General features: G+C 36.2%; 1 protein-coding gene across 3 annotated transcripts in view; it reads right to left on the bottom strand.

Annotated features, from left to right (window-relative positions):
* The window catches only part of ptpn9a (protein tyrosine phosphatase non-receptor type 9a), a 30,487-nt gene extending 10,872 nt beyond the window's left edge, over positions 1 to 19,615 (bottom strand). Inside the window, exons 1-7 of one of the 3 annotated variants that reach the window (XM_067379192.1) lie at positions 19,086 to 19,615; positions 12,713 to 12,856; positions 10,420 to 10,509; positions 8,667 to 8,791; positions 8,299 to 8,404; positions 8,039 to 8,149; positions 1,244 to 1,560 (exon numbers count right to left, since the gene is read on the bottom strand). In XM_067379192.1, the coding sequence (XP_067235293.1) occupies positions 1,244 to 1,560; positions 8,039 to 8,149; positions 8,299 to 8,404; positions 8,667 to 8,791; positions 10,420 to 10,509; positions 12,713 to 12,856; positions 19,086 to 19,118 (926 nt within the window). In that variant the 5' untranslated portion in view covers positions 19,119 to 19,615. Of the gene's footprint in view, positions 1 to 1,243; positions 1,561 to 8,038; positions 8,150 to 8,298; positions 8,405 to 8,666; positions 8,792 to 10,419; positions 10,510 to 12,712; positions 12,857 to 16,534; positions 16,616 to 17,907; positions 17,945 to 19,085 lie in introns of those variants that run through there. The other 2 variants (XM_067379193.1, XM_067379194.1) reach the window with 2 other exon arrangements.

The following is a 19,615-nucleotide window of genomic DNA, read 5'->3' as shown; positions in this document are numbered from 1 at the left end:
ACTGAAATAAGTCTAACTGGACATACATACTTACATAAAAATAAACTTAAATAGTAATATTTAAAAATAACGAAAAATTAAATGTGAAAATTCAAAATATGTATAAAAACTTATAAACATCACTAAAATAACACTTTATATTATTTCCCACCAAATATTCTGTTTTACTCTGACATACCCCACATGATGCAAGTTGAAGTCTAATTTTGCCAAGTAAAATGTTGATCCTGGAACAACATTCCTATCCAAAAACACAGTCCTAACCCTATCCCTACCCATAACTTATCCCTAAAATCAGAGGGAAATGATTAGGGCTGCCCCCTAATGGTCAACGAGAAGAGGCTAGTCTACCAAAATAAGTTTTAATCGGTTAGTTGCAGAAAAAAAAAAAAAGAAAAACCTCCACCGGAAGTGGAGAAATCCCACAGTCTGTGACGGACAGATCGCTAACGGCAGGAAATCCAAACATTCGCCTATTATTCAACGCTCCGAACCACTGATTTGTAACAAAAGATTCGTAAAGTTTCGAAGCTTCAGTGTTTTGAAATCGCCCATCACTAGATATTGTTGAATAAAGTCGTTATTTAGTTTTTTTTTGGCGCACAAAAAGTTTTCTTGTTACTTCATAACATTAAGTTTGAACCACTGTAGTCACATGAACTGTTTTAAATATGTCTTTAGTAGCTTTCTGGGCATCTGAAAGTGTAAATGATCTTGCTGTCAATGGAGGCCTCACTGAGCCATTGGATTTTATCAAAAATATCTTAATTTGTGTTCTTACAGGTGTGGAACGACATGAGGGTGAGTAATAAATAATAAAGTAATTTTCATTTTTGGGTGAACTAACACTTTAACTTAAAATAGGCCTACTCCATTTTTGATCATACATATAAGAATAATCCAACATTCGAAACTCTAAATGCTTTACTTTTATTTCTGTAAACTCACAATAACAACAAAACATTGTGCTTTTGTAAAATAGCCTAATGAAAACACACAGGATGTGCTTTCTGATGTTTCGGTCTCAAGTGAACTTGAGTGCGTCACAAAAATTTGGTTTATTAATATAAATGTGCGATTAGTGGACTAATAGCTTAAATGAACGACTATTAGTCGACTAGAAACATCTTTAGTCGAGGACAGCCCTAGAAATGATAGATGAATAACACCTAACCCTGGTTATAAGCCTAAACTCTAAACCAATCCCTCAAATCTGATTGGTTGATTGGAATGTTCCACTTACAGCGCACAGGTGAAGGTTCCAGGCGGCTGCTCTCTGCGAAGCTCCTCGTACTCCAGGTAGATCCCGCTGCGCTGGGCCCGGTTCAGGTGGGCCATGAGCTCGGCCAGACTCATGGCCTCAGATCCAGGCGTGTGTATGGACGTGTTCTCCAGAGGAATCCCCACCAGCTCATCAACAGGGTCCACACGTCCGTTCTGCTCAGACAGCAGCTGCAGGTTCCAGCTGTGCACGTCCAGAGGCAAACAGCCGCCCAGGTGCTCAGGTAAACAGTCTCTGGGCAGATGCTGTCGCAGGTCGGCCATCTTCACCATCTGAACCTGTGAAGATTGTTTCATGTTTAGAAAAACCAACAGAATGGCACTACTGCAAGAAAAGACAAGTGCAAGCAGATAGACCAGAGAAAAAAAACGAAACAGTTTAAGGGCGTCAAGTTGGTTTATCAGTCCTCATCAGTTTAGTCACAGTGGTAAACCAGGTCTAACCAGTATGACCAAGATGGTGTGACAGGCCAACCTCTGCTGGTTTTGATTTAAATCAGCTATTGCCATGTAAAACTTACTTGAATCTCAATATTTTGTATAGTATGACAGAACTAAACATATGATATTGAAATACTTAATATCATTTAAAATTATATATTTAATAGGATTTATTAATATTTATATTTGCTTTCCATTTGGGGTCTATGGAAGCTTGTTTCCACCAGGGGATAAAAAAATAAAAAAGGTAATTGCGACTTTTTATCTCACAATTCTGACTTTTTTCCACATAATTACGAGTTTATATCTCACAGAACGTCTGAATTTATGATGATGAGAAATAAATTGCAATTCTGACATTTTTGTCAGAAAAACAAATTCTCATGAGTTTACATCTGAATATCACAATTATGAGAAAAAAAGGTCAGATTTGTGGGAAATGAACTCACAATAGAAAAAAATTATTCAGAATTGTTAGTTGACTTTTTTCCTGGCAAAAATGTCAAAGTTGCAATTTATTTCTCATAATCGTAATTCAGATTTTCTTTTTTTTTTTGTCAAAATTGTGATATATAGGCTAAAGTCAGAATTGTAAGATATAAACTCGCAATTGTGTGAAAAAAGTCAGAATTGTGAGATAAAAAGTCACAATTACCCTTTTTAGGACTTTTTTCTTGCAATTGCAAGTTTATATCTCACAATTCAGAGAAAAAAGGTCAGATTTGTGGGATATTATGGAGCCTCGCATGACATGCAAGAAAAAAAAAAAAGTCAATCGTGCACACAGTTTACCAATTCGCTTCCTCAATTAGCTACATCATACACATGATTTATAAATCGAGGGAACAAATCAGTAAATCGTGCATGTGATTTATAAATCGAGGGAACAAATCAGTAAATCGTGCATGTGATTTATAAATCGAGGGAACAAATCAGTAAATCGTGCATGTGATTTATAAATCGAGGGAACAAATCAGTAAATCGTGCATGTGATTTATAAATCGAGGGAACAAATCAGTAAATCGTGCATGTGATTTATAAATCGAGGGAACAAATCAGTAAATCGTGCATGTGATTTATAAATCGAGGGAACAAATCAGTAAATCGTGCATGTGATTTATAAATCGAGGGAACAAATCAGTAAATCGTGCATGTGATTTATAAATCGAGGGAACAAATCAGTAAATCGTGCATGTGATTTATAAATCGAGGGAACAAATCAGTAAATCGTGCATGTGATTTATAAATCGAGGGAACAAATCAGTAAATCGTGCATGTGATTTATAAATCGAGGGAACAAATCAGTAAATCGTGCGTGTGATTTATAAATCGAGGGAACAAATCAGTAAATCGTGCGTGTGATTTATAAATCGAGGGAACAAATCAGTAAATCGTGCGTGTGATTTATAAATCGAGGGAACAAATCAGTAAATCGTGCGTGTGATTTATAAATCGAGGGAACAAATCAGTAAATCGTGCATGTGATTTATAAATCGAGGGAACAAATCAGTAAATCGTGCGTATGATTTATAAATCGAGGGAACAAATCAGTAAATCGTGCGTGTGATTTATAAATCGAGGGAACAAATCAGTAAATCGTGCATGTGATTTATAAATCGAGGGAACAAATCAGTAAATCGTGCGTGTGATTTATAAATCGAGGGAACAAATCAGTAAATCGTGCATGTGATTTATAAATCGAGGGAACAAATCAGTAAATCGTGCATGTGATTTATAAATCGAGGGAACAAATCAGTAAATCGTGCGTGTGATTTATAAATCGAGGGAACAAATCAGTAAATCGTGCGTGTGATTTATAAATCGAGGGAACAAATCAGTAAATCGTGCATGTGATTTATAAATCGAGGGAACAAATCAGTAAATCGTGCATGTGATTTATAAATCGAGGGAACAAATCAGTAAATCGTGCGTGTGATTTATAAATCGAGGGAACAAATCAGTAAATCGTGCGTGTGATTTATAAATCGAGGGAACAAATCAGTAAATCGTGCATGTGATTTATAAATCGAGGGAACAAATCAGTAAATCGTGCGTATGATTTATAAATCGAGGGAACAAATCAGTAAATCGTGCGTGTGATTTATAAATCGAGGGAACAAATCAGTAAATCGTGCGTATGATTTATAAATCGAGGGAACAAATCAGTAAATCGTGCATGTGATTTATAAATCGAGGGAACAAATCAGTAAATCGTGCGTATGATTTATAAATCGAGGGAACAAATCAGTAAATCGTGCGTATGATTTATAAATCGAGGGAACAAATCAGTAAATCGTGCGTGTGATTTATAAATCGAGGGAACAAATCAGTAAATCGTGCGTGTGATTTATAAATCGAGGGAACAAATCAGTAAATCGTGCGTGTGATTTATAAATCGAGGGAACAAATCAGTAAATCGTGCGTGTGATTTATAAATCGAGGGAACAAATCAGTAAATCGTGCGTATGATTTATAAATCGAGGGAACAAATCAGTAAATCGTGCGTATGATTTATAAATCGAGGGAACAAATCAGTAAATCGTGCATGTGATTTATAAATCGAGGGAACAAATCAGTAAATCGTGCATGTGATTTATAAATCGAGGGAACAAATCAGTAAATCGTGCGTATGATTTATAAATCGAGGGAACAAATCAGTAAATCGTGCATGTGATTTATAAATCGAGGGAACAAATCAGTAAATCGTGCGTGCGATTTATAAATCGAGGGAACAAATCAGTAAATCGTGCATGTGATTTTTAAATCGAGGGAACAAATCAGTAAATAGAAAAAAATTATTCAGAATTGTTAGTTGACTTTTTTCCTGGCAAAAATGTCAAAGTTGCAATTTATTTCTCATAATCGTAATTCAGATTTTCTTTTTTTTTTTGTCAAAATTGTGATATATAGGCTAAAGTCAGAATTGTAAGATATAAACTTGCAATTGTGTGAAAAAAGTCAGAATTGTGAGATAAAAAGTCACAATTACCCTTTTTAGGACTTTTTTCTTGCAATTGCAAGTTTATATCTCACAATTCAGAGAAAAAAGGTCAGATTTGTGGGATATTATGGAGCCTCGCATGACATGCAAGAAAAAAAAAAAAGTCAATCGTGCACACAGTTTACCAATTCGCTTCCTCAATTAGCTACATCATACACATGATTTATAAATCGAGGGAACAAATCAGTAAATCGTGCATGTGATTTATAAATCGAGGGAACAAATCAGTAAATCGTGCATGTGATTTATAAATCGAGGGAACAAATCAGTAAATCGTGCATGTGATTTATAAATCGAGGGAACAAATCAGTAAATCGTGCATGTGATTTATAAATCGAGGGAACAAATCAGTAAATCGTGCATGTGATTTATAAATCGAGGGAACAAATCAGTAAATCGTGCGTGTGATTTATAAATCGAGGGAACAAATCAGTAAATCGTGCGTGTGATTTATAAATCGAGGGAACAAATCAGTAAATCGTGCGTGTGATTTATAAATCGAGGGAACAAATCAGTAAATCGTGCGTGTGATTTATAAATCGAGGGAACAAATCAGTAAATCGTGCGTGTGATTTATAAATCGAGGGAACAAATCAGTAAATCGTGCGTGTGATTTATAAATCGAGGGAACAAATCAGTAAATCGTGCGTGTGATTTATAAATCGAGGGAACAAATCAGTAAATCGTGCGTGTGATTTATAAATCGAGGGAACAAATCAGTAAATCGTGCATGTGATTTATAAATCGAGGGAACAAATCAGTAAATCGTGCGTGTGATTTATAAATCGAGGGAACAAATCAGTAAATCGTGCATGTGATTTATAAATCGAGGGAACAAATCAGTAAATCGTGCATGTGATTTATAAATCGAGGGAACAAATCAGTAAATCGTGCATGTGATTTATAAATCGAGGGAACAAATCAGTAAATCGTGCATGTGATTTATAAATCGAGGGAACAAATCAGTAAATCGTGCATGTGATTTATAAATCGAGGGAACAAATCAGTAAATCGTGCATGTGATTTATAAATCGAGGGAACAAATCAGTAAATCGTGCATGTGATTTATAAATCGAGGGAACAAATCAGTAAATCGTGCATGTGATTTATAAATCGAGGGAACAAATCAGTAAATCGTGCATGTGATTTATAAATCGAGGGAACAAATCAGTAAATCGTGCGTGTGATTTATAAATCGAGGGAACAAATCAGTAAATCGTGCATGTGATTTATAAATCGAGGGAACAAATCAGTAAATCGTGCGTGTGATTTATAAATCGAGGGAACAAATCAGTAAATCGTGCGTGTGATTTATAAATCGAGGGAACAAATCAGTAAATCGTGCGTGTGATTTATAAATCGAGGGAACAAATCAGTAAATCGTGCGTGTGATTTATAAATCGAGGGAACAAATCAGTAAATCGTGCGTGTGATTTATAAATCGAGGGAACAAATCAGTAAATCGTGCGTGTGATTTATAAATCGAGGGAACAAATCAGTAAATCGTGCGTGTGATTTATAAATCGAGGGAACAAATCAGTAAATCGTGCGTGTGATTTATAAATCGAGGGAACAAATCAGTAAATCGTGCGTGTGATTTATAAATCGAGGGAACAAATCAGTAAATCGTGCATGTGATTTATAAATCGAGGGAACAAATCAGTAAATCGTGCGTGTGATTTATAAATCGAGGGAACAAATCAGTAAATCGTGCGTGTGATTTATAAATCGAGGGAACAAATCAGTAAATCGTGCGTGTGATTTATAAATCGAGGGAACAAATCAGTAAATCGTGCGTGTGATTTATAAATCGAGGGAACAAATCAGTAAATCGTGCGTGTGATTTATAAATCGAGGGAACAAATCAGTAAATCGTGCATGTGATTTATAAATCGAGGGAACAAATCAGTAAATCGTGCATGTGATTTATAAATCGAGGGAACAAATCAGTAAATCGTGCATGTGATTTATAAATCGAGGGAACAAATCAGTAAATCGTGCATGTGATTTATAAATCGAGGGAACAAATCAGTAAATCGTGCATGTGATTTATAAATCGAGGGAACAAATCAGTAAATCGTGCATGTGATTTATAAATCGAGGGAACAAATCAGTAAATCGTGCATGTGATTTATAAATCGAGGGAACAAATCAGTAAATCGTGCATGTGATTTTTAAATCGAGGGAACAAATCAGTAAATCGTGCGTGTGATTTTTAAATCGAGGGAACAAATCAGTAAATCGTGCATGTGATTTATAAATCGAGGGAACAAATCAGTAAATCGTGCATGTGATTTATAAATCGAGGGAACAAATCAGTAAATCGTGCGTGTGATTTTTAAATCGAAGGAACAAATCAGTAAATCGTGCGTGTGATTTATAAATCGAGGGAACAAATCAGTAAATCGTGCGTGTGATTTTTAAATCGAAGGAACAAATCAGTAAATCGTGCGTGTGATTTATAAATCGAGGGAACAAATCAGTAAATCGTGCGTGTGATTTATAAATCGAGGGAACAAATCAGTAAATCGTGCGTGTGATTTTTAAATCGAGGGAACAAATCAGTAAATCGTGCGTGTGATTTTTAAATCGAGGGAACAAATCAGTAAATCGTGCGTGTGATTTTTAAATCGAGGGAACAAATCAGTAAATCGTGCGTGTGATTTTTAAATCGAGGGAACAAATCAGTAAATCGTGCATGTGATTTATAAATCGAGGGAACAAATCAGTAAATCGTGCATGTGATTTATAAATCGAGGGAACAAATCAGTAAATTGTGCGTGTGATTTATAAATCGAGGGAACAAATCAGTAAATTGTGCGCATGATTCAGCTTATTTTTTTCCCTGCATGTTATGTGTGGGGCTCCGTAGAATATAAACTTGCAATTGAGAGATTCCCCTTTTTTCCCCTTCACAATTGTGACTTTATTTATCGCAATTTTGACTATAACTAGCTATTGCAAAGTGAATTTCGCAATCTGAGAATGAAAAAAAAAAAAACAAGACAACAAGACAAAATGTCCAAATTTATCTCTCACAATCCTGGCTTATTTCTCATAATTTATTTCTCTGAATCGAAATTCAGATTTTTTTCCCCCCTCAGAATTGCAAGTCATAAAGTCCTGCAATTGCGAGTTTAATTCCTGCAAATTCGACCTTTTTTTCCTCAGAATTTTAAGATAACTCCTAATTGTAAGAAAAATAGTCTGAATTAAAATTAGTCCAAAACAAGGTTCCATAGAGGTCAAAGGGATATAAATCAGTACAGGAAGACTAACTCTTGTGTGTGTGTGTGTGTGTGTGTGTGTACTAACCCGTTCTCTGAGCTTCTCCTTCAGTAACAGACTCAATAAGTTATACGGGACCCTGAACCACACAGGAGCTCCAACGATGAGCACTTTCTTCAGCCGTGCTGGGAACGCACCCTGAAAACAACAGCAGAAGAACATTTTGTTCTGATTCATTCTGACAACTAAATCCCCCCAAAAAATCCACACACTAGTTTTGATCATGAATGGGCGGCTGCCTTCAGAAACAGGAAATTCACAGACAGACTAAACACAGAAACTCTCACCTTGAGCAAATTGAGGATTTTTTTGCTCAGGTCCAGTTCAAAGTTAGTATAGTTGGATCCAGCCATGTCATAAATGAAGACCAGCCCATTTCTCTGAGTCTCAAAGCTACAGGAAAGAAAGAGAATTATAAACTCATGATGATGAGCAGTTTTCTGATGATAAAACCTGTGGTTTCATTAAATGTAATTTCAAAGATCAAGAAAGTTTATATCCAACTACTTACACTACCGTTTACGTTTGTGATTGGCAAGATTTTTTAATGTTTTTGTATCTTATGTTCAACAAGGCTGAATTTATTTGATCAAAAATATTTAATATACTTAAAACACTGATTATTATCAATGTTGAAATCTTTCACACTCTCTACCTCTCCACAGCTCGGTCCAGTAGGTAGAACAGAGCCTGAAGAACCACATGGTTTCCTGTTTTGCTGGGATGGTGCAGTTTAGCGGTGTAGAGGGCGATGGATGCTCCAGTTGGGTCCCGGACACCCTGATACCAGAATACAATGGAAAACATATCAAAATTAAAAAAAAAGGAACAGTCATGTTTTTCTGTTTACTTGTTTAGAGTTGACCCACACAATTTACTCTGTTCCTCATACTAAATAGTGAAACAGGATGCAATACGCATTGATAAATGAACAAAATTGATCTCACTTCACTGCATGTTTAATTTAGAATGCAGTCAACTAATCAATTTAGAATACAGCAAATTCTGAACTATAATTAAAAAATAAGAATGATAAAATATACTAAAATGTAAAAATAAATAAATAAATAAATAAATATCCAAATTTCAAATGAATATGGTATTTTTTTAAATCCAATTTTGTGCAAATTCTGAATTGAAATAATATACAAATTATAATAATGATACAAAATAATACTAAAATGTAAAATAAATAAATGAATAAATAACTATCCAAACATATGGTAGTATGCTGTGAAATAAATATGGTAGTTTTTAATCCAATTTTGTGCAAATCCTGAATTGAAATAAAATAAAAATATAATAATGATAAAATACTACTAAAACTAAAATGAATGAATAAATGAATAAATAAATAAAAATCCAAATATATGGTAGCGATTTCAAATAAATATGGCATTTTTTTAATCCAACTTTGTGCAAGTTCTGTATTAATATTAAAAATATAATAATAATAATACAAAATTAATACAAAAATGTAAAATAAATAAATAAATAAAATAAAATATAAATAAATAAATATCCATATGGTATTATGCTCTATCAATGAAATGGTTGTTTAAATGTTTAATCCAATATGAATGCATGCATATTGGATATATATATATATTATATATATATATATACATATACTAAATTGAGAAAAAGAATCACTGACACCAATGGTCTCTATGATCAACTTAGCTCTCGATGCTTGTGAGAAACAGGAACTTTTCCAAACAGACTTTAGTTTAACTGAGGAGTAGTTTTAAATATGTACACATGGGGGCAGAATTGAGTTTGTCTCACTGAGCTGTGAACAATGACTCACTCCAACCCTTCTGATCAGTAAGGAAACGTTATATTCATTTCTCTCTGCCATTCAACAAGACACTAAATCTGGTTTATTCGCTTTCAGCCAACCCATTTCCGTATGTGCAAGCACACAGCTTTACCATTTATTAAATATTTATGTCAATAACATATTTTCAATAATCAGATGACTCATGAGATATGCGGGACTTGAGTGGGTTATAAATACAGATGGCAGGATGTGAGGAGAGGAGACAAGAGGATGAAGGAGGATCAATGAAGGTATCGGATGAACCAAAGGGATCGTGCCTCTGCAGCGTCCAATCAGGTGTCTGAACGCAGACTCGTCTGACCAATAGCAGAGTAGCACCAGGCAAAATTAGCTAAAATATTTAATGAATGAATTTTCACAGATTTCCACTGAAGTTGACCTGGTTATAATAACTGGGCTGAAAGTTGAAGTGAAACCACATCAGTGACTCCGCAGCAGTAATTATCGGAGTGGAAATGAAACTTGGCAGTGTTTTTTCATTTGTGAACCAGTAACCTCATTTCAGAGATTTAAAGAGCATAAACAACGCTTTTGAAGAAATGGCTCTGATGTGACGTGAACTTACCAACACAGTGAACTTCCCACTCAACAGCTCAGAGCGTAACGGCTCCTCGTGTGGCTGCAGTTTGACGATGCCCTCCCTCAGTCGAGTCTCCTGTGAGAGAAACACGCAGAGATAGTTACTCTTACTTCTCATATTATTTACTCTACATGTTCACGATAAATCGCAATTAACATGAAATAAACATTCTGGTTTAGTGCGATTATGAAATCGCAAAGTCTGCGATTATTATTTATGCGCAACTTGTCAAGCATTGAAGTACAAATATACTTATAGGGCTGGGACAATACTATCCATGCATCGCAATTCGCGAATTGATTCTGATATTTTCCAAATGCATCACAAATCGATTCTGAGCTTAGTTTTTAACAGCAGATGGCGCTCTAGGCTATTTTTTAACCGCATGCTCAAATGCTCATGAAGAAGAGCGCTCGTGCATTTGGCTGAGTCTGAGAATGTACTTGCACCTCAGAATGCTTTTATGATGCAAGATTAATGTAAACAGCCAACTCCAAACAGGAAGCAGAGTACGGCTGTTTCTAAAGCACGCAGCGCCATCTGCTGTTGAAAACTAAGCTCAGAATCGATTCAAGAGAGAATCGCGATACATATGGAAAATATCAGAATCGATCCAGAATCATTTCTCGATTTGTGATGTGTCGATGTATTGTCCCAGCCCTAGAAATACCCAAGAAGGCTTGAAGAACTCAGATAAACCATATATTGTCGTAGTCGTGTGTTTATTAGTCATGTTTAATCAAAACGTTTCAATGTTCTGTTTATTCAGCTACAGCGATTCCACAGAGATTTCCTGGAATGATGTGTGTTATATTGTACTTCTGCGAGGCATATTTGGAGTTTCGCGAGAGCGCCCTCTGGCTTTCAGAAGGAGCAGCAGTTACTACCGATCACAGAGCCATGCTTCACTGAGAAGCTGCGCATTAAAAAAAAATTAATTCGCAGCCTTTGTGAAATTGCGGAGAGAACTCCTCTCGCTTTACACATCCCTTAACCTACCTGTCTCCGCCCCCTGGATCTTGTGTGTTGTACAGTGAGGGACGACTGAAATTGCGTGCGGCTTAATTTCGATTAATCGTGCAGCCCTAAAATATACATAGTTCAGTAATGGAACTCTAGAGGGCGCACGCTGATCGGCCCTTTACATGCAATCTGCAAGCAATCACATCATTACTGCATGGCGCAAGCTGCCAATGAGATCGCTTGCTCAACATTTACAGTACATTCCAAAAGTTTGGAACCACTAAGATTTTTAATGTTTTTAAAAGAAGTTTCGTCTGCTCACCAAGGCTACATTTATTTAATTAAAAATACAGTAAAACAGTAATATTGTTAAATATTATTACAATTTAAAATAACTGTTTTCTATTTTAATATATTTCACAAAGTAATTTATTCCTGTGATGCAAAGCTGGATTTTCAGCATCATTACTCCAGTCTTCAGTGTCACATGATCCTTCAGAAATCATTCTAATATGCTGATCTGCTGCTCAAGAAACATTTAATGTGTACAATTGTACAAAATTTTTGTGTACAATATTTTTTTTTCAGGATTATTTGATGAATAGAAAGTTCAAAAGAACAGTGTTTATCTGAAATCTAATCTTTTGTAACATTATAAATGTATTTATTTCAAAAAAATAAAAATAAAAATTCTTACTGACCCCAAACTTTTGAACAGTAGTGTATAATGCTACAGAAGCTTTGTATTTCAGATAAATGCTGTTCTTTTGAACTTTCTATTCATCAAGGAAACCTGAAAAAAAAAGTACACAACTGTTTTCAACATTGAAAATAATCATAAATGTTTCTTGAGCAGCAGATCAGCATATTAGAATGATTTCTGAAGGATCATGTGACACTGAAGACTGGAGTAACGATGCTGAAAATTCAGCTTTGCATCACAGGAATAAATTAATTTGTCAAATATATTTAAATAGTACACAGTTATTTTAAATTGTAATAATATTTCACAATATTACTGTTTTTTTACTGTATTTTTAATTAAATAAATGTAGCCTTGGTGAGCAGATGAAACTTCTTTTAAAAACATTAAAAATCTTAGTGGTTCCAAACTTTAGGACTGTACTGTAAGTAGTCCGATTTAGAGTTTGGTGTAGGCTATCAGAATTCCTCTGAACCCCTCCACCTCCCCAGCTCCACCTGCCTAGATCTATTCTGCCAAGATCAAATACATTCAATAACATGCTAAAACTATTCAGAGAGTTGTCATAATAATTGAAATATATATATGATTGTGATCATTATCAACACTCACCCTGTAGCTGTGGAAAAGTTCGATTGCTCGGAGGACATCAAACTTGCGGGCCATTAGAAACTTCACAGCTACATCCCAGGACAACGGTGAGACACCATGTTGGGACGTCCATTTGTTGATCTCTTCCAAAAACTGCTTAGTGGCCTGAGAAAGAAAGAGAATGTCTCATTTTAGACCATATCAAGTTTAAGTCTGCCTTACTAGGGTACATTTCGGTAAGTTGTTATTTCCCACAATGCCCCACATGCCACCACCACCAACCGAATGCGGGCACACAGCCTGTGATGCAGAGACATGTACACGTCAGGGACCTTTGAGTAGGATTACGTCTGAGACTTACAGCCAAAACACTATGTTCTCAGTAATTTCCTGACAACTATAAATACTCACATACAAACAAGTGAGGCAGGAGACGTGGAAAAAACAGAATAATGTTTGGAACTGGAAAGCACAGATGATCCAGATGGGAGAACCAAGAGGATTTGCATCAGGGTTATCTGACACCAAACACAGTGATTAAATCAAGCTAAACTGCATCAAGACTCTCTGTAGAAGAAAAACGAACAAGTTTAGGTTTTAATGTATTCTGGGAGACTGACAACAGTATCTCACAGGAGATAAAGCACATGGGCTCTAGTGTCTTCACTCCAATTGGTTAAGTTTTTTAACTGGACAAGCCAATGGAGTGAAGAATGAAACCTGAGGCTGGTACTAGTGCACTACATTTGTCCAGCTCAATATTTCCCCAACATAAAGGACTGCCATCAGCTACAGATGTCTGAAACTCTTCCTCAGAAATCTGTGCAAATACAGCTTACCCATTCTTTTGACCTGAAAGCCACATATAATACAAAAAATAAACTCTGTCTCTCTCCAGAGGTTCCAGTCCAACCACTTGCACAACACTGTATCCTTAAAAGGACAGATAAGCAGCATATCCAGGCAGACAGCCCTGAATCTTGCAGAATTCACCCTGAGATGAACTGTGCAGTTAAACTGTGGCCTGTGAAATCTACAGAAAGCTCTTGCTCGTGGTCCATAAATGAACTCTGAACATCGCACAAATCAAAAGGCTGGGGGACTGGGGACTCATCCAACCATCACAAATGGCTGCAAACAGTCACTGATGCTTGATCAGGATAATTTGAGTATTTTTTTAAAGTTATTTTTGGTTTGAGGAATATATGTGAATATGAATATAAAAAAATTAAATATATATCATATTTGTGACATCATCAGAAATAAATCTTTAAAATAAGACATTTGTCATATCTAGTACTGCCCTGAAAAAACAACAGTACTGCTAATATATTATATATATATATATATATATATAGTGTATTTATTTTTAAATATCTTTTATTTGAAAAATGTTCAAGAATGTTTTTTTTCTAATAATGAAAATGTAATCTTTTCAGGGTACGACAAAAAAAAAAAATCTTACAAAAGAATGTTAATACAGCCTATAAATACAATAAAATGTTTTATATGATGATATTAAATATCATTATTATTAATACATAGTTTATACTTTTTAAAGGTAGTATTAGAAAAATGTATAAAATGCTTTTTTTTTTTTTTTAAGCGAAACCTTTTACAGGGTTAACCTGTAAGGATTAGTTTCAGGCCTAACACATGTCAGCATCATCACTCCTCTCTATTTTGGCATCAATCAGCTCTGAACAGGAAGAAAAACACGTCATGAACTGAACCCAGGTCTTTTCTTTCTCTCTGCTTCTCCCAGAGTTTCTCCTGTGGAAATGCTTTTAGCAGCTCATGTCCCCCAAGGCCTCGGAGCGACGAACGCAGCCAGTCCGACATCCAATTACTCTCTCACATTTGTCCAGCACGATCCAGCAGCCCCGATAAGCCCACGACCCCGCGCCGTCTCCGAGAGGGGCCCAAGACGAGACCCCAGAGTGTCATTCACTCACTCAGCCGTGATTCCTTTGCATTTGCACAGGCAGAGATAAGACACTGACTGCTGACCGGCGGACGGATGAATGGACGGATGGACGGATGACTGGGGGCTTATTTAAATGAGATTCCACAGCAGGATGGAGGAGACAGAGGAGCCTTGTTAAAGAAATCAACCGACACACACTTTCCCCATTTATTCAAACACGTTACTGAGGCTTTACGAGACATTTTAGTACAAACAAAACTATTCAAATATTTGCAAAACACTTGCACGACTTAAAACTACACACATTGCTGCTGAAAGTGACCTATAAATAACAAGCTGACTTATATAATGATCATTTCCTGTTTTAGTCTGTGTATAGTACAAAACTGCTCCCCCACCAAACTGCTTCAAGTTAGAAACATGTATATATGTGTGTGCATGTGATTAAATATTCACAGCCAAAACCTTTCATATTACAACATGTTTGAGACTTTCATATTCAATATTTCATCCCAAAAAAAAAAAAAAAGCGGTCATTATTTACTCGCCCCCATTGGCCATTGACACCAAACATTTAAGTTATTAAAATACAAATAACAAGCTAAGAAAATAAAAAGTACTGTAAATAAAGAGCAATAAAATAAAAAGTAAATTAATTAAAATAAGGAGCTATCTTTTGAAAATAAGACATTAAATCAATTTCTGTTATTTTATTTAACAGGACAGTATTTTTAGTGGTAGAAAAATCATCTGAAGCTACTAAACATCACAGTATACAAATTTCTTGCTAATAATACTTATTGATGTTTTTGCTGCTGTTTTCTCATTAATATGAAGTCACTTCCTTAAAGGGTTAGTTCACCCAAAAATGAAAATTCTGTCATTTATTACTCACCCTCATGCCGTTCCACACCCGTAAGACCTTCATTAATCTTCAGAACACAAATTAAGATATTTTTGTTGAAATCCAATGGCTCTGTGAGGCCTTCATAGGGAGCAATGACATTTCCTCTCTCAAGATCCATTAATGTACTAAAAACATATTTAAATCAGTTCATGTGAGTACAGTGGTTCAATATTAATATTATAAAGCGGCGAGAATATTTTTGGAGCGCCAAAAAACCCCGAAATAACGACTTATTTAGTGATGGCCGATTTCAAAACACTGCTTCAGGAAGCTTCAAAGCGTTATGAATCAGTGTGTCGAATCTGCTCTTAGGAGCGCCAAAGTCACGTGATTTCAGCAGTTTGGCGGTTTGACACGCGATCTGAATCATGATTCGATACACTGACTCATTATGCTCTGAATCTTCCTGAAGCAGTGTTTTGAAATCAGCCATCACTAAATAAGTCGTTATTTTGTTTTTTGGCGCACCAAAAATATTCTCATGACTTTATAATATTAATATTGAACCACTGTACTCACATGAACTGATTTAAATATGTTTTTAGTACATTAATGGATCTTGAGAGAGGAAATGTCATTGCTCACTATGGAGGCCTCACTGGGCCATCGGATTTCAACAAAAATATCTTAATTTGTGTTCTGAAGATGAATGAAGGTCTTACAGGTTTGGAACGGCATGAGGGTGAGTACTTAATGACAGAATTTTAATTTTTGGGTGAACTAACCCTGTAAGGATGACATCATTGAGGAACTGGCTTTTGTTAGTAAAAGGGATATTAGGAATAATAGGAATATATATGGCCTGTTTTTACATGTTAGAAGTCAGTGTGGCACCGATCGTGAGAAGTAGTGATATCTGATTCATGAATGAATCATCTAAATGATTGACTCACAAATCAGTTCAACTCACACAATGATCAATTCAGCTTACTGGAAAGGAAGATTAACTAGAATTACAAGTTTATTTAAAGGGATAGTTCACATGAAAATGATCCCATGATTTACTCACCCTCTCAAGCCATCCTAGGTGTATATGACTATCTTCTTTCAGACGAACAATTGGAGATATGTTTAAAAGTATCCTTGCTCCTCCAAGCTTTACAATGGTAGTGAATGGGGGGCCTGTTTTGAAGCCCCCCAAAAATGCATCCATCCATCATAAATATAATCCATACGGCTCCAGGGGGTTAATAAAGTTCTTCTGAAGTGAAGTGATGCATTTTTGTAAGAAAATATCCATATTTAAAACTTTATAAATTCAAATAACTAGCCTCCGGTGGAGGACCGTACGCAGAATGCGCAAGTCGATTAGCGGCGGAAGAGTAGCCTCTGACCCGACTCATGACGTATTGACGAATGCAGAAGTGCAGAGGATAGAGCAAAACAAAACACCGGTCACGAGTTAGAAGTCTAAACGAGAATTTTTAAAGAGAAATGTCGGGGGAGAGGAGCTTGAGTTTGTTGCACAACCATATTTGTTTTAATCGCGAGAGGCGTCTAATCTTACGATACTCCAACATCCTGCGCCATATATCGCGTCATGGGTTAAGCCACGGTCACACTAGACATTGAACGTGCGAAATTTCTTCAGATGCTGTAACGGTCGTGATATGACGTCACGGTCTACAGCGTCTTTCTTATAAACATGAATTCAACACATAACTTAAAGTAATACATTTAAAATGTAAAAATATAGAACCTACACGACTTTACAGCAAAAATATCATTCTTTTAATTCAACCAAGAGGTCATGCCGTGACGAATCGATCTTCTAATGGTCGAACGTCTTCACGTGATGCGAATTTGCAGATCAGAGTTCACCAAACTTGAACTTTGGAACGCAGCGAAACGCGAAATTTTTCGCACAAGCTTGCGTTTCCAGTCTGACACATTTGCATGCGTTTGAATGGAAGTCAATGGCAAGTTGACTTGCGCAGTATGCGTACGGTCGTCCACCGGAAGCTAGTTAATTGAATTTATAAAGTTTTAAATAAGGATATTTTTCTTACAAAAAAGCATCGCTTCGGTTCAGAAGGCCTTTAGTAACTCCCTGGAGCCGTATGGATTATTTTCATGATGGATGGATGCATTTTTTTGGGCTTTAAAATCTGTCCCCGCCTTAACTACCATTATAAAGCTTGGAAAAGACAGGATATTTTTAAATATATCTCTGTGTTCGTCTGAAAGAATCATATACACCTAGGATGGCTTGAGAGTGTGTAAATCATGGGATAATTTTCATTTTTGTGTGAACTATCCCTTTAATAGTAAATACCACAACTCTAACTTTATGGTACTTTGGTCTGAACTATGATGATTACCATGGTAAAAAATTAAAGGATTAGTTCACCCAAAATTAAAATTCTGTCATTTATTACTCACCCTCGTGCCGTTCCACACCCGTAAGACCTTCATTGATTTTCTGAAAACAAAATAAGATATTTTTGTTGAAATCCGATGACTCAGTGAGGCCTTCATAGGGAGCAATGACACTTCCTCTCTCAAGATCCATAAAGGTACTAAAAACATATTTAAATCAGTTGATGTGAGTACAGTGGTTCAATATTAATATTATAAAGCGACGAGAATATTTTTGGTGTGCCAAAAAAAAAAAAGGACTTATTTAGTGATGGCCGATTTCAAAACACTGCTTCATGAAGCATCGGAGCATAATGAATCAGCGTGTCGAATCATGATTCGGATCGCGTGTCAAACCGCCAAACCACTGAAATCACATGACTTTGGCGCTCTGAACCGCTGATTCGACACGCTGATTCATTATGCTCAGAAGCTTCCTGAAGCAGTGTTTTGAAATCGGCCATCACTAGAAGTCGTTATTTTGTTTTTTTTGGCGCAACAAAAAATATTCTCGTCGCTTTATAATATTAAAATTGAACCACTGTACTCACATGAACTGATTTAAATATATTTTTAGTACATTAATGGATCTTGAGAGAGGAAATGTCATTGCTCCCTATGGAGGCCTCACGGAGCCATCAGATTTCAACAAAAATATCTTAATTTGTGTTCCAAAGATCAATGAAGGGGTGTGGAACAGCATGAGGGTGAGTAATAAATGACATTATTTTAATTTTTGGGTTAACTAATCCTTTAGGGGTGTTTTAGTCCAGGGTATTTTCAATCTTTTAGATTCCATGCCCCATCTTAAAGTTTAAGATATATTTTCATGCATAAAGACAACATTTATAGTGTGAAAATTAATATTATAGATATGAATACAATATATTTTGTTTCTATTATGTTGCATTATTACTATATTTTTCTGTACATGAAAAAAATCTATGTTTTATTTATTCAGTTTATTTAGTTAGCTTAATCTGATTTTTTATTATTTTTTTATGATTACATTTTTTTTTTTTTTTTTTTTAACACTGCTCATTTTTAGACACTTCCGCGGACCCCCTAGAACTCCCTTTCGGCCCCTGGTGGTCCCCGGACCCCAGTTTGAAAACCCACTGGACAGTGTCGCCGGGTTGCTTAGCAACAGAACCGCTGGAACAGAGAATCAGCGTTAAGAGGATTGTGATGGTATTTCATACCTGCTCCTCCTCAGCGCTCAGACGGCTGGCCATCCTCCCCTCTCCGCTGGAGGATCTTATTAAAGCTCGTACAGCTGTTTAGATCGGACTGTAGAGATCAGACTGGGCTTTTTTAGGCCCGTTAGCAGAGCTCAGGCTAACAACAGCAGCACCAACAGCAGCAGCGCGAGACTCGCGCCGTTTTCAGCTCGAGAGACAGCGCGCGAGGCCCACCACTTCAGCACGGCACGCGACACAGCGGCGCGTTCATGATCCGGTCTTGGTTCGGCTGGATCCACATATATATTTATATATATTTACACACATAAACTAAAGGTGTTCCAGCGGAGCTTCGGTCCACCCGCCTGTGTGACGAAGGGACAGTTTCATCACGGTGCTCCGTCGAAACTCGTCGAAGGCCGGTTAGTTTGTTTGGAGATACAAATTTATATTAAACGATCAGCTCCGCGGCATCCGGGCGCTTTAAGACGCTAAACTGTGAGAAGGCGAATGGAGATCAGACGCTCCTGAAAAGCAGCAGCAGTGAAAGA

This window comes from Chanodichthys erythropterus, chromosome 24, assembly GCF_024489055.1.
Source record: "Chanodichthys erythropterus isolate Z2021 chromosome 24, ASM2448905v1, whole genome shotgun sequence".
In the NCBI taxonomy this organism is placed as follows: domain Eukaryota; kingdom Metazoa; phylum Chordata; class Actinopteri; order Cypriniformes; family Xenocyprididae; genus Chanodichthys; species Chanodichthys erythropterus.
The sequence above is the reverse complement of the archived record's forward strand: the minus strand, read 5'-3'. Positions and strand labels throughout refer to the sequence as shown.